This window comes from Pleurodeles waltl, chromosome 5 (assembly GCF_031143425.1).
Source record: "Pleurodeles waltl isolate 20211129_DDA chromosome 5, aPleWal1.hap1.20221129, whole genome shotgun sequence".
Classification (NCBI taxonomy): domain Eukaryota; kingdom Metazoa; phylum Chordata; class Amphibia; order Caudata; family Salamandridae; genus Pleurodeles; species Pleurodeles waltl.
This window is the reverse complement of record NC_090444.1, coordinates 965294688-965309933: the sequence shown is the minus strand read 5'-3', so window position 1 is coordinate 965309933 and position 15246 is coordinate 965294688. Positions and strand designations below refer to the sequence as shown.

Below are 15246 nucleotides of genomic sequence, written 5' to 3'. Positions count from 1 at the left end.
AGTTCCCTCCCAGACGATTTCTAGGGGTGGCTCTACCATAAGGGCGGGGGAGTGTTGCACCCCCCAGCTAGCAGCAGAAGCTGCAAACCTTTCAGAATGAAAGGATAATAAACTATGTTTATTATTCTTTCGTTCTGAAAGGGTCGGGCCACGGGGGTGATGTGCACTGAGGGGGGAGTGCTCAGCACTCCCCCTCAGAGTGCATGTGCGCTTGGCCTGGCCTTCTTGGGCCACGTGTAAACAGGACTCTCTCCAGCCCAGCAACACTGTTGCTGGGTTGGAGAGTGCCTGCACAGGTTCCCAGTCTGCCTGGGAGCACCTTGGCTGGACGCTCATAGCCAATCCTGACGCTGCTCTGAGCAGTGTCAGGACTAGTGCAGGACAGGCTGGGAGCCTTGTGCCTGCAGCGACCCTGGAAAGGAGAGTAGGACATGGAAACCCCCTACTCTTGTAGAAAAAGATGCAGCCTTCAAAAGAACTTTGGATAAATCAGCTAAGAACAAGACAAAGAAAGTGGAGGCTAACACACAATTTTGTAAAACCATTATTTACCAGAACCTTTCTTATCAGGGGGCCCCATAAGTCAATTTCTACTCTCACCCAGTTGGACCTACGCAATTCTCTCAAAATTGACGAAAGCCCTTTAGGTCATGACAGCCAACTTTGGCCACAATAACCCCCTATTCACCAGGCCGAATGCTGCCCGCAAATCAACAAAACAACAAAATGAATTCCCTCACTGTTTAGTCGACCCTTGGTCAGTCGTCCACAAGCTATTGCAGTGGTCCACCATGGAGTGGCCCTCTTTAAAACCTGTTCCACTGGAATTAACTTGTGATCTTCAGTCCAATCCTTTAAAACCTTGAGTAGAACACTAGTGTATAATTTTACACTTACATCTATTACACCAATAACCATGTAGTTTTGGGGAGCAAAGATATTATCCCTGCAGGCAGATGCAGTTTCTACTACCTTTCTTCTCAATCAGGCCCTCTTTCAAAATGCATCCATATCTGCCATTTTATGCAGAGCGTTTTCTTATGTCCTCACGCATCCATTTAGAGAAACATATCTCCACTTGAGTATCATACATCCACTTTATATCTTTAATGACTCTGTTGGATTTTACAGTTTATTGTCAGCTTTGGCCAAGCCTATAATTAGAACACTGTGAACAAGCATCTCCTTTGTAGGCTGTGCGACTTGGGGCATGGCCTTTGGTGGTGACGTTGTTTAGTGGGCCTAGCTACTTGCTATTTTAGTCCATGACGTGTAGATTAATGATGCCCAGGACCACTGGAATTATATGGCAATGGAGGCTTAAATTATGCTGCAAGGTTGGCTGAATTAAGTGGCAAGAAACCACAGATTATGTGGCTTAATATGCCGCCTCGATCATGGCACTATTATCTTGCTCTGTTGTAATTGTAACCCTCAGTAATGTTGCCTGGTAAATGTGTAATCTCATTACAACCACTTTAACACCTGAATACACAAACCACAACCAAAAAGTGCCTGTTTAACCTTTCCAAAGGATGTCCCACTGTGTAGCACAACAGATGGTGCTTATTTCAGTAACCTTTGATCTGTCAGAGCTAGAAACAATTTTCTGCAGATTATGCAGCAGACAGCGCATTGTGTGGCAGATGCAGTCAATCAAATTATTAAAATAATAATAATAATAATAATAATAATCCATTGCTTTATGGGTTAGGATTGTGCCACTGTAAGTTCTTCTGTGGTTGCAGTTTGTGTTCTTCTGTTATTTTGTGATGGTCAAGGTTATCTGAAAATTTCCTAGAAATCACTTCAATTCAATTCACCTTTATTTTGGTACAAAATACCATAAAAGCACAATATACAAAACACTATTAATACATATAAAAAATAAATCCAGTGTTTAAAAATATGATGCTTTACATTATAATAGAATAAAACATCAAAATTGGTAGTGTATAACATTAACAATAACCAAGAGTAAAAAATAATGACAGAGCGCATGCCACATACCCGTGAGTGCTCGCTGTGTAGATCCTAACGGTCAAAAGGCATTGATGGTGGAGTCCCACTCCATTTTCGCACATGAGCCGGATGTAGATGCAACACAAATGTGGTCCTTGGAGTTACGGGGACGAATGGGGCTAACGTGTAAATACTCTCTCACCATGGGCGGGTCTAGCAGACAAGCTAGGGCAGCACCCATTTCTTATATTCCTCAAATTTGAAGAGATAGAGGTAATAGGGATCGTCTCTTCCTTTTTGATGTCCCTCTTCAAGGCAATGGGTCGGAGGACATTAAGTACCTCCATCATTATTTGTTTCAGCTCCCTCACTTCTTCTCTAATATCAGTAATGAGGGAGACCATTTTCTCCTTAGAGAGCGCTACAGAAGGTCGGTGACTAACAGATTATGAATTAAGGATAGATCCTCTTGGATCAGGGGATTGATCAAGAACCTCCAATGGCGCAAAAACGATTTACACAAGGGATGTCATGGAGTAATTCATTGTGTTACAAAGCACTCTCTGAAGTTGAATGTGAAGAACTGCTTCCCATGTCTTTCATAATTGGGCCTTAGTCCTGAACCGTCAAAGCAAACAAGGCATCACTGTTAAGGGCAGTGGGCTCCTTGCTAGGCAATCTAGCCTTGAAAAAGGGAGAGAGGGAACCACTTATCGGCCCTTTCCGAGGGCGCTTCTCTTTTTTCTTCAACATGGTTTCTACTTCATTAATCAGAGTGCCAATTTCATTGGTTACACAAATTGACAAGTTTTGTGAAGTTTGATGAAGCTTAGGGATTTTAGTTTGAGCTGAGTCCACTGCCGGGCTTCCCTTCGCCTTGCGCTTCCCCATTTTCCAACTAGACAACTAACAACAACTCATGTGCAGTAACAATAATAACCAAGAAGTCTATTCTTGCCCCAGAACAACAGTCTCTCTGTACCCCTGCTGCAGTAGTCTCTCCTTGCCCCTGTGCAACAGTCTCTTCTTGCCCAGGTGCAGGAGTCTTTTTTTTACCCCGATACAGGGATCTCCTCTTTAACCCTGATGCAGCAGGAGCAGCAGTGTCTCCTTGCCCCTGTGCAGCAGTCTCTCCCGTGTAGCTCCGCCCCGGGCACCCTGGATCCAGTGCTCCCGGGGCGGCCCACTGTCCGCCCCTCTCCCGGGCTCAGGACCCGAGTCACCCTGGGCCGCCCTGGCTTCCTGTCCGGCGGCTCTGCTCCGGCTCTAGCTATCAGGACAGGCGGCGGCCTCGGGACTGAAACAAGGCGGCTTCCTCTCCTCCTCTCCTCCTCCTCCTCCTGTGAAATTAATCAATTCACATCAACAGTGTTGCTGAAAGCGTTTGTGTTGTGCTGGCTGTGTTCTAGGGTGGAACCGCGAGGCATGTCTGCAAGCGGTCATGTATCAGCTGTGCTAGTCAGTAAAGATAGCAATTAGAACAAACAGCGGAGCAGCAGGGCTTTCACAAGTCAGAAACACAGGCTACCCCGCGCTCTCAGAGGTGCTTTCGCTGCACCCGTCTAGAACATGCCCAGCTAGAGGACGTGCAGGTGGAACTTCAACGAATTAAAATCCTCGCTCTGGCTTCGAGCTTTTGGACGCGCTATGCAGTAGCAGCACGCTCCGGAAAACCCTTCTCTGTTGGAGGGACAGCAGATGATAAGGTTTCACTTCTCTATGATTCTTAGAAATCAATCCGTTCACTTGGTCTTTCTCGTCTATTTAGGTTAGTGCTGCTTTGGTAGAGAGAATTAAACACTCACTTTAACTTAGACTACTAAAGTAATATGTTTCCATTTGAAGCAATTAACTGTATTCATAGTTGAGACTCCCCTTCCACTTATTTTGCAGGAGCCACTAGGCTTTCAAGTGGGTTGGCGCTATATTTGCAATAAGGCAAAGCAGATGATGTTAACCACTAATGATTGGCTGTAAAATTCCTTTATTTATAACTTACACCACACTCCTCAAGCTCCGGTAATGGCAAATGATATTTTGTTTAACAAACTGTTGTAGGTGTAATGGCGTTACATTGACCTTGTGCTGCAGTTGAAGGTTTTTGCTGCCATCTTTCTTAGAGTATCAAAGCTGAAAGATATAAAAAGAAAAATTGAACACATACCCTGCTCCAACCTGCATCAGTTTGAGTTTGTGCCTCCCTACTGTTGAGAAGAGACTATTATGGTGTGCAAGAGAATATTGCTTGCGTCAGTCTGCATGGAATCCATATCACGTAGTCTTGTTTAATGTTGTATATAAGAGTGGTCTTGTCTGTCGGTCGATGTCCACAGCTATGCCTTTCTGTGGGCCTATCGGTTTCTGGCATTGTCTTGCTGCAAAGAGTTGCATCATGTGCTCGTGTTAGAAATGTTTTCAACACTGTACATACTTTGAGTAGAATAGTTCTCACACATTTGTTTTAGTTCTTCCTCTTCCTTTTCCAGGCTTTTGAAGAAAACGGGCGTACGGCATCCCTGATGTCGAGTTGTGGTGGGTTACATCTTTTTACCAGCATAGACGATGGCTCTGGCTTTGGAAACATGGATCAAATTGCCACCATCTGGGAGCAAGAAGGGCTGGGTGACTGCAAGGAAATCTTGAAGGTTTGTTTCAGTAATTACTGATGTTTATTTTTATAACCTTTATTGATATTTATTAATAATATTGAGAGAGGTAACAAAACAAATGCAATACAATCAATATCAACATGTGTATTGACTTTTAAAAGTTCAGCAAGGACCAAGGAGAGGTGAGTAAAAGAAAAATGAATTGCTTAAAATATGCTAGCAAGGAATAAGCCACGCCATAACACCTCATAGATATGTTGTGATTGTACCAGGTAGCCTTGCAAGATGAGCTCGAGTAGCACAGTTAGAGATTTTATTAGAATGCGTCACAACCTTACATTTCATTTTCATTTGCCAAGCAAAAATAATGCCAGTTGACCAACATGATGTGACCTTGCACACCACCAGTTTTAAATGTGGTAGTGACACCTAAGCACTCATTACTGCAAGTGAGGGGTTTACACCAGAACTCCTGCTTGGTACATGAATGGTATTGAAAACAGTAAACATTGGCCACCATTTTCTTTCCAATGATGCCGAAGCCATTCACTTTCCTTTATATCCCTTTATTCTTACCCTATGACATTGTGATATTTAAACATACCAGTACTGAGCTGCAGTTAGTGTTAGAGTATTTGAGCAAGATATAAAACTCTTTTTGCTTTCATGTCTGCAATTTGAAATTTAACTGTATAGTCTAATGTGCTTTTTTAAATCCATATTTTACAGAGCCTCGATTTCAGTTTGGAGGAGCCAATAAACTTAGCAGACCTGGCCACGGCCTTGGACAAGGAGATGGCAGCAACACAAAGCAGAGTGCATCAAGCAGGGCTGGCTTCATATCGACAAGAACTGCAGCATCTACGGTAAGAGGTTTCCTTCTAGATTTTAGATCTTTTCCATGACTACTCTGCAATTCGAATTTTTTTATATTCAGAAATTTGTTGCTAATGTGTTTGTGCATACCCTTAACCTTCTTTCCCATCCATTTTCCAATGAGCTCCTTATAGAAAGATTAGACTGGGCCTCAAGTCATTAGGAACAGCCGAGGATGCATACATGGTGAAAAAACACATCTTTGTGTGCAGTGAACAATATCCTTTACCTGGCAAATGAACGATGCCAGGGGCCTAGCTACCAGTGGCACAGCTGCTGCAATGTACCAAGGCCCAGAGGTTTGAGGGGGGTCAACTCCAACAGCCCACAACAGCCCAGTGAGCCATGAGAATGCACCTAAATATGAATGAGCATTAAAGATTACTTTACATTTTATTTGTGTCTTGACACTTTTGCTGTACATTCAAGGACAGAGGTCAAATCTCAGTCTAGTCTTCTGACAAATTGCTGCTTAATCTTTTAACTTAGAAAATAGTTTTTACTTTTCTTTAGCTTACTGCAAAGTGTGAGGATTTTGTAAAGTGAACTATGTGATAATCTTGTTGGTATGAAAGGAAAGGATGTAGTTTTCTTCTAACACACAACACAATTTAAATACCTGTAATCGAACTGTGCAAAGATTTTGAAATAGATAAATAGGAAAGTAAAAATTAAGCACTTTTTCATGAAGGAAACAAAGATTTTAAAAGGGTCAAAACAAATCAAGAATCTTTACTTGGTGATGTGTAAATGACACATATTTGTTGAAACTGAATTTCCACACGCTACTGTTTGTGTGCTATGCAGTTTTATCAGCAAAATTGTATGTCTGTGCAAATTTTAATGGAAAGTGTGCTGTCTGTAAATGACGTTGGCTACTGCACCATTCTTTAGTAACATATTTGTGACAATCTGCTTCTTAATGCAAATCCAGCTACATATTACACCCCTACCACTTCTGCTTGAAATGGCGTGGCTCATTTGCGGCATCAAATGCAAAGATGGATAAGATTTGCATCCTGAAAGACACCACATTAATTAGCCTCTGCAACTTTCACCCCGCCTATAAGTGGTTTCCAGATCTCCTATATTGGATGTTCTGCATTGATGGGAACACCTTTCTAGTGTCTTGGTGTCCTTAAGCTTGAGCAAAGAGGCTTTGTGAAGGAATCTGTCAGTGAACCTGTTAAATGTTGCTTGGCTGCAGAGCACATATGTAGACCCATTGTTAAAAATAATGTTTGCTCCTTCAGGATGTTTGCTTTCTCCTCTTCTGTCCATCTCTGATTCTTTCTGAAGTCAATTTTTTCCCTTGCCATGTCAGACATACTCCAGAAGTTCAAATTGAATGAATTTGTTTTTAACAAAATAATTTCGTATTGCATTACTGGAAACATAAGGAGAACATAAATAAAGGAAATGTTCCCATTCTTTTGTTATTACTCCAGACATAAATGTCTGTTCATCATAACTTCCAATTTTTTTATTGGCAGAGGGCAAATGGAGCAAGTATCACGGGAGAAGGAAAAAGTGAGAAAGGACTTTGAAAGGGCAGAGATGCGAAACCGGCAGCTCACCAGTGAGGTGGACGATCATCATAGTGTCATGGAACTCATCAACCAGAGCAAGATAAGGTAAACAAAGTAGTGGTGCTGCTGCTGAGATCGGACACTCCAGCTCCACTCCGTTGTCTCATGCATATGCAAGAATTTTTGTGACTTTTTGTTACTTTCAATCCCTATCTTTTTATTGACATTGATGAAATTCACTCTCAGAAGCTTACATTTTAGAAAACGCACAACGATTAAAATGGGTATAGAAAACACCACACTTCTTGTGAACTGCACCACCATTTTTATGTTACAATTGATTGTTTTTGCCCCTTCAGTTACTTACCCAATAACAGACTGGGAATGTAGGGAGCAGGCATAAAAATGCAAGAGATGAATGGTGACCGTATAATGCAAACCACTGTTCTCTGAAAAGACTGTTATGTGCATGCACACTACCCCGCCTTAATCACCTAGACAATATAAATTCACACACAGAACCATAATATTAGAGTAGGCCATTCTGTGGCCACCACTCTGGTTTACCTCTCACATGTACTGCTATGTCCATTTCTAGTTGAGTGGAGACTTAAACTCTGCCTTTCTGCAAGACTCAAACCTCCGGCTGCCATACAACTATTCCAGCTTATCTAGCTTTTAATTCTTTCTTGAGGCTTGTAAGGCCCAGTCCATTTGCAAAATTTCAGGGTAGGGGTCTCCAACCTTTTCTGCAGCAAGAGCTACTTCTGATCAGTGAAAATCATCATGAGCTACCAAAAGCTAAACCTGTGCATTATTACCAGACACCCCCGCCGCCCAGCTTCCTTGACTTTAATCCTAATGCCCATAGAGCCAGCGACTATGGTTTGAACAAAATACTTTGACTAGGGGCACTATGACAGGGCTGCCATGTGTGTCAGTGAGAGTGTGGTCCTTGGGGATGTATGAACATGTGATGTGAATGGACTATAGGTGTATGGGTAACTGAGAAAGTAGCCTCTTTCTAGCATGGTTACCCCCACTTTTGGGCTGTTTGTGAGTGTGTGTCAGTGTGTTTTACCTGTCTCCCTGGGATCCTGTTAGCCAGGACCCCAGTGCTCATAGTTTGCGGCCTATGTGTGTGTTATCAGTAGTGCTTAACTGCTAACCAGAACTCCAGTGCTTATGCTCTCTCCACTTCAAAATTAGTCACTATAGTTTAGTGACTTCATATTCCAATTCTAATTGGCACACTGGACCCCTTTGTAAGTTCCTTGCCTATGCTACCCAGGGCATTGGGGTTCCATGAGATCCTTATGGGCTGCAGCATTTCTTTTGCCACCCATAAGGAGCTCAGACAAACCCTTTCACTGGACTGCCACTGCAGCCTGCGTAAAATAGTGCACACACTATTTCACAGCCATTTTCACTGTACTTAAGTAACTTATAAGTCACCTATGTCTAACCTTCATTTACTGAAGGCTAGGTGCAAAGTTACTATGTGTGTGGGCACCCTTGCACTAGCAAAGGTGCCCCTGTGCTGTCCTTGGCCAAATCCCCGGGCTTTGTGAGTGCGGGGATACCAATATACGTGTGCACTACATATGGGTCAATACCCATATGTAGCTTCACAATGGTAACCCCGAAATTGGCCATGTAAGGTGTCTAAGATCATGGAATTGTTCCCCCATTCCAAATCTGGTATTGGGGGGCCAATCCCATGCATCCTGGGGGTTCCACCATGGACCCCCAGTACTGCCAAACCTCTGAGGCTTGCTCTGCAGCTGCTGCCACCTCACAGACAGGGTCCTGCCACCCGTGGTCTGGGCAGCCCAGTCCCAGGAAGGCAGAACAAAGCATTTCCTTTAGGAGGAGGGTGTTACACCCTCTCCCTTTAGAAATAGGTGTTACAGGCTTGGGAGGGGTAGCCTCCCAGAGCCTCTGGAAATGCTTTGAAGGGCACAGATGGTGCCCTCTTTGCATAAGCCAGTCTACACCGATTCAGGGACCCGCAGTCCCAGCTCTGGCGTGAAACTGGACAAAGTAAAGGGGAGTGACCACTCCCCTGTCCATCACCTCCCCAGGGGTGGTGCCCAGAGCTCCTCCAGTGTGTCCCTGGTGTCAGCCATCTTGTTTTCCAAGGTGTGGGGACACTCTGGAGATCTCAGACTGGCCAGTCCCAGAAGATGACATCAGAGACCCCTCCTGATAGGTGCATACCTGGTTAGGTAGCCAATCCCCCTCTCAGGGCTATTTAGGGTCTCTCCTGTGGGTTCCTCTTCAGATTCAGCTTGCAAGGTTCCACCAGGAATCCTCTGCAACTCCTACTTCATCCTCTGACCACGGATCAACCGCAGACTGCTCCAGGAACCGCTGTAACTGCAACAAAGTATCCAGAAAGGCTACTGCGACTCTGCAACTTCAGCTCCAGCCAGCAACTGCAACAGTTTCCACGGTGTGCACGCTCTGGGGACTCCCTGTCTTCACCCTGAACCAGAAGGACCAAAGAAATCTCCTGTGGAGTGACAGAGTCACTTGCCTGCTCCAGCAGGCACCTTCTAAGATGACAGCAGGTTCTCTGTGACTCCTCTCCTGACGACGAGCGTGTTCCCTGGAACACAGGTAGTGGACCCCTTCAGCACAGACTGTCCTCAGGTCCAACTGTCCTAATTTGGAGGAGGTAAGAGCTTGTCTTCCCCGATTGCGACAGTACCCCTGTGCACCGCGTCAACTTCACCACCTGAGGCCTTCTGTCCACTATTTGCAACAATCCTTCGTGCACAGCCTGGCCGAGTCCCCAACATTCTTTCCTGTGACGCTCAACTCACTGAGTTGTTCTCCGGCGGCGTGGGATCTTCTTTTGTAGTGCTGCAGCAACCGCAATTTGCACCTTCTTTGTCCCCATGTCCTGGGACCTCCGTGGGTGCTGCCTGGTCATCTTTTGGGAGCCCCCTTTGCCTCCTCAGTCTGAGTTGAGGCCCCCAGGTCCCTCCCGGGTCCAGGCAGTACCATTTTGACACAATCTGCGACATTGCTTGAACCAAGGCTTTTTGGACGAATCCAGCGCTGCAACTCACCTGCATCCAACATCTCCACATGGGACATCTTTTGCATCACTCAGAACCCGCAGCCATCTTCTTTGGTGCTCTTCTGCAGACTTCTTCCAACCAGAGAATCCTCTTTTGCACCATCTTCTAGGTTGGCAGGGGCTCCTGTCCTTCCTTGAATCTTCTGCGACTTCTGGACTTGGTCTCCTCTCTTTACAGGTCTTCAGGTCCAGGAATCCACCATTTGTTGCTTGCAGTCTTGCTTGTTTCTTGCAATAACTCTAATCACGACTTGTAGTGTGTCCTGAGGAAACTTGCAGTACTTTACTCCTACTTTCCTGGGCTCTGAGGTGGGGTATTTTACCCACCTTTGTGGGTTTCGTACACTCCTACCTACCTGCTACACACTACACTTGCCTAGGGGAAAATTTGTGATTCACATTCTACTTTCTTAGTATATGGTTTGTGTTACCCCTAGGCCTATTTCTTCGTATTGCATTCTATGGCATTTTTTATTGTTTGCACTATTCTATGACTATTTACTTACCTGATTTTGGTGTCTTGTATATATATTGTGTATAATTCTTACCTCCAGAAGGAGTATTGCCTCTAAGATATTTTTGGCCTTGTATCACTAAAATAAAGTACCTTTATTTTTGTTAACACTGAGTATTGTCTTTTATTGTGTAAAAGTACTGTGTAAGTTGGTATTGCAGGAGCTTTGCATGTCTCCTAGTTTAGCCTAAGCTGCTCTGCTACAGCTACCTCTATCAGCCTAAGCTGCTAGAACACTACTTCATTACACTAATAAGGGATAAGTGGACCTGGTATAAGGTGTAAGTACCTAAGGTACCCACTGCAAACCAGGCCAGCCTCCTACAGTACCTGAGAGCTTGTGTTGTATGTACTTGTGGCAAAGGACACACCTTTGCCATATGTGGCATTATTGCATGTATAACATAAACATAAAACAATCTTTTTAAATGGGCGAAATTTAAAGTGCACAAATGTTCCTAATGTAGAACATTTTTTTCCACTTTAAATTCCTCCCATCTACAAATTGACTGTATTTTTCAGTTATAAACATGCACAGTGTTCGATTGGCCACTGGAAGCAAGAGGCCTGCTGCTTGTAAATGCAACAATTTGAAAAGATATTTGAGAACATTAAAATGAAAAGTTAACTTAATTCTTAAGGTAACTTTTAATTTTCATTTTATCCAATTTAAAAGCAATGAGAAACATTATTTTGTTCTCATGCTTCAATATTGAGTTGGCACAGACTTTTAGCTGAGGTTTAAATATTTCAGTTCTTCAGCTCTTTGCCCTAAGTTATAAATCTGACTCAAGCTCTGCTTCTTATCAGACCCTGCTATCTGCAGCCCGATAATAATAATGTAAAATAAACAGAGCCTTCCTTTAACTTTTAATGGAAAACTTAGACCCTGTGCTTATTTATAAATGAACTCCAGGCTTTGAGCTACTCTGAAGGAGTCTGGGAGCTACTGGTAGCTCGTGATTGACTGGTTGGAGACACCTGTTTCAGAGTTTGTCCGGGAAGAAGGGAAGCAATCTGTCCTCACATGTTAACATTTTTTATCACTGTACACTGGATCTAGCTAATTACACATGTTATGCTAAGGATGTTCATGCACTTGAGACCTAGAGATGGCCAGAGGGTTACTGCTCCTTAAAGGCCTTTGCTCTTCAGGAGTTTCAACACAATTGCCTCATGTAAGCAGAAGAATGTTAGAAAAATTTCCCTAGGTTTTTACTTGCTCCTACTTTTTAATTTTTAATTTACTTCATGAATCCTTTTACTTTTCAATTACATAAAGTCAAGATAGTTAGGAATTGCTATGGACAGTACCCATTATTCTGATGTCGGCTTTGCCGATAAACACATTATGGGAGTTTGGCGTAAAAAAACAATCATCACTCCACTAGTAATTATCAATGGTTATGGTTATGAAGCACTTTTTCCCCACCAGAGGAATCATAGTGGACTTGGGGGTCCTGTTCTGCTCTTTCTGTGAATGTAGTCTCCCACTTGTGAACTGGGTACTATCATAGAGGGAGGTTTGTTCACCTCGATGTTCTCTGAAGTAGTGCGAGGGGGTGCAATAATGTTGTGCACCTCCAATCTCTCATGCCGAAATGCCCTCATTTCCTGGAATTGGTGTTACAATTGGTGTCTCTGTCTGGCGGAGCAACCATGGAAAACACAAACATCAGTAAAATACATGCTGTGACTCTTTCATTTAAACACTTGTGAGCTTCTTAACTGCTACATCAATCAACATTTCATTTCTTGTTCCTATCCCCACTTTGGAAAGGACACACATTCACAATTTAGCATAAGTAGAATTACAAACTCCAGTTTTATACAAGGCAGTGAATAAACATTTATTATAACAGTCTGGTCAGACACCAGATGATGACACTGGCAGCCGGCATTTTAATAGTATGTGGAGTCTTGTGTATGGCTTTTACATTGGGAGCAGTGTCTCAGAATGAATGTAGGCCTGAAGAGATTAGTCCTCAGCTAGTGCATGAGATCACCAGTCAATAAGATGGATGGGGCACCCCTTGTGTCCCCCAAGTGAGGCTTGAAGAGCGGTTCAGGAAGTATTAGATTTGGTTGTGAATCTGGGGAAGGTGGTGAGGTTGCAGTGTAACTGGAACTGGGGATTGCGTTGTCCCTTCAGCTGGCCAGACACTGGCTAAGAAGTTTGCTGTGGTTGTGAACCCTGGTGCTGACACTAGTTTGGGTCAGATTGACCTCCTATCTTGGAGGCAGTTGGAAGGAAGCCCATGGCAAGAAGTAACCTCACCAGTTAATGCTCCACCACATTTAAATTGCTGTGATGGAATGGGTCATGTCCAGAAGGAGTCAAGGAAAGAAGAACCTTTTTATGCCTTGTGGTGTGACATCTAAGACAAGGATGAACGTTGCAACATACAAGCCCCAGACAAGAAAACAACTGATTGGAGGGGAAAATCTCTCACACATGTCATGCACTTCATTGAACTGGAAAGGATGAATAAGATTGAAGCTGGTGTGAAGTACGTTGAGAAATAAGCTGTTCTGTATGATAGATTGCTGACTGCACGAGATGGAGACATCTGAGAGTAGGTTTTGAATGTTAGATGGGAAGGCTGGAGCAAAGTTGTGGAACTGAAAGATGTCTTCCTTTTAAACTGGGTGTGGTTCAAGGCACAGTGAAGTTTGAGGAAATGACGGAGTTGGTTTAGAATTTGAAGAGAGACATGCAGCTCTAGATGTTGTATGTTCTATCTGAGAACTGAGCAGATGTACCCCTGGTATGATGAAGGCAGTACTGGGTAACTCATAGGAACTACAACTAGGCATAGAAAATATTGTGGGAAGGAATACTTTTAGATTTCCCCCAGGCCTGAAACATTTGATGATGTACCTAGTGGCACGGAGTGTGTGCGGTGTTGAGACCCGAGAAAATTATTCTAAAGGAGGCAATTCATAGATAATCTCTGCTATTGCAGGAGAGGAAGCTGGCATTTTTTCTGGCCTTGCATACAAACATTTTGGCCAGGAAGAGGGCTAAGATAAGTGTAAAGTAGGGCATAGGTCTATAGAAGGCAAGTTCTTCAGTCTTTCTAATGAGACTGAGATTAGGACCCACAGGGAATACATTTGTGTTTAAACAAGGGCTTTTAGACACACTCTGCACTGTTTCAGAATGCATTTCATTTGGACTGATTTTGCTGGGGTGTCAGGGAGCGGTTTCTTCAGTGAAGCATGTTAACGTGACACTCTCCTCTGAACTTGGTAGGGCTGTTTCTGGAGCTCCAGAAAGTCATTTATTTCACTGTGTTATTTCCTTTCCTTTTCTTGAATTCTGCTTTTCAAGGAGCCTCAGTTATGGCTTGTATTGTTTAACCCTCTTGGCAACATTTCAGTGCAAATATAGATCTGTTTCAGCACTATATTTTTTTTAAACAGATTTGTTTAGGCAGTGTTGGGTGGAAGTGATATGAGGTCAGTCTTGATGATGAGTCACAGCTGTTGGTTTCCTAATAAATATAGACCTAAAATGATACTCTTGTTGGCATTGTAGGCCTTTATGCAATACAATGTAGATATTGTTAGCCCCAAATCTCTGTTGTGTGTGGGAAAGGAGGAAGATTTCTGCCTTTGCCTGTTTCAGAATATAGACCTCATGCAACACGAATTGCAGACTAAACAGATCATGAATGTTTGTGTTTCAGCGAGTTGGAGCAAGATTACAAGGAAAAGTTGGCAGCAATGAGGTCCGAACTGCTGAAAGAGAGTGAGCTGTTCATGCAGCAGGCAGATCAACAGCGATCCAAGCTGGAAGCGGATCTATTGGCAATGCAAAAGGAAGATGCACTCATGAGGGAGAAGCTGACACTGTGCTTGAAGGTAAAAAAAAAAAAAACTCCTCATATATGTTAACGATTCCTAGAATATGGCCTTTTCACTGCCTACTGAAAGCTGTGGGGTGTAGAATGGGAAAAACACTTTCAGTCTCAGGGAGGTTACAGTTCATTCGGCACTGAGTAGCAAGTACAGGAAGGAGATTGAATATAAATGGTGTGACCCCAGCAGGAGGAAGTCATTCGTATGACCTGTATGTGGGATGTGTCACCTTTGATTTCAACTGGTAGAAGTGGTTACACCAGGCAGAGTTACCGTATGGCCTTCACTGGCAATAAAGTGAGAGAAGAATATCACAGAAGGACCTCCTTGCGGTGGGGTCCCTTACCTTCAAACATAGGCTTTCTTGTTGGCCCTACTATTTTCCACCTAAAACATTCAGCTTGTTTCTTCCTGCCATTGTTCTGATGATTTCGAGATCACTTTCGCTTCCCCCTCTTTTCCCTTCAGTTGCATCACTATTTCTTCTGCCCTAACCTCATTGAGTTCTCACAATCTACATTTGAACTCTAATAAGAACAAAGGGCCTGATTTAGATATTGACGGATGGGTTACTCCTTCACAACGGTGCTGGATATCCCGTCTGCCGAAATCTAAATCCCATTATGTCCTATGGGATTTAGATTTCCACGGACAGGATATCAATCACCGTTGTGATGGAGTAACCCATCCGTCAATATCTAAATCAGGCCCAAAGTTATTTTAATCTTACTCCATCATACTAGGCTTGTTGTGCTTATGTTTCTCCCTCTCTTCTTCTACCCATAGTGCTTGTGCTCTGTTTTA

The 15246-nt window shown here is 43.4% G+C and overlaps 1 protein-coding gene across 2 annotated transcripts in view; it reads left to right on the top strand.

The window, feature by feature from the left end:
- NINL (ninein like) overlaps nt 1-15246 on the top strand; it is a 464259-nt gene that overhangs the window by 206936 nt on the left and 242077 nt on the right. For both annotated transcript variants that reach the window (XM_069235090.1, XM_069235091.1), the window contains exons 8-11: nt 4449-4607; nt 5301-5437; nt 6941-7081; nt 14271-14445. In XM_069235090.1, coding sequence (XP_069091191.1) covers nt 4449-4607; nt 5301-5437; nt 6941-7081; nt 14271-14445 — 612 coding nt within the window. The remainder of the gene's footprint in view (nt 1-4448; nt 4608-5300; nt 5438-6940; nt 7082-14270; nt 14446-15246) is intronic.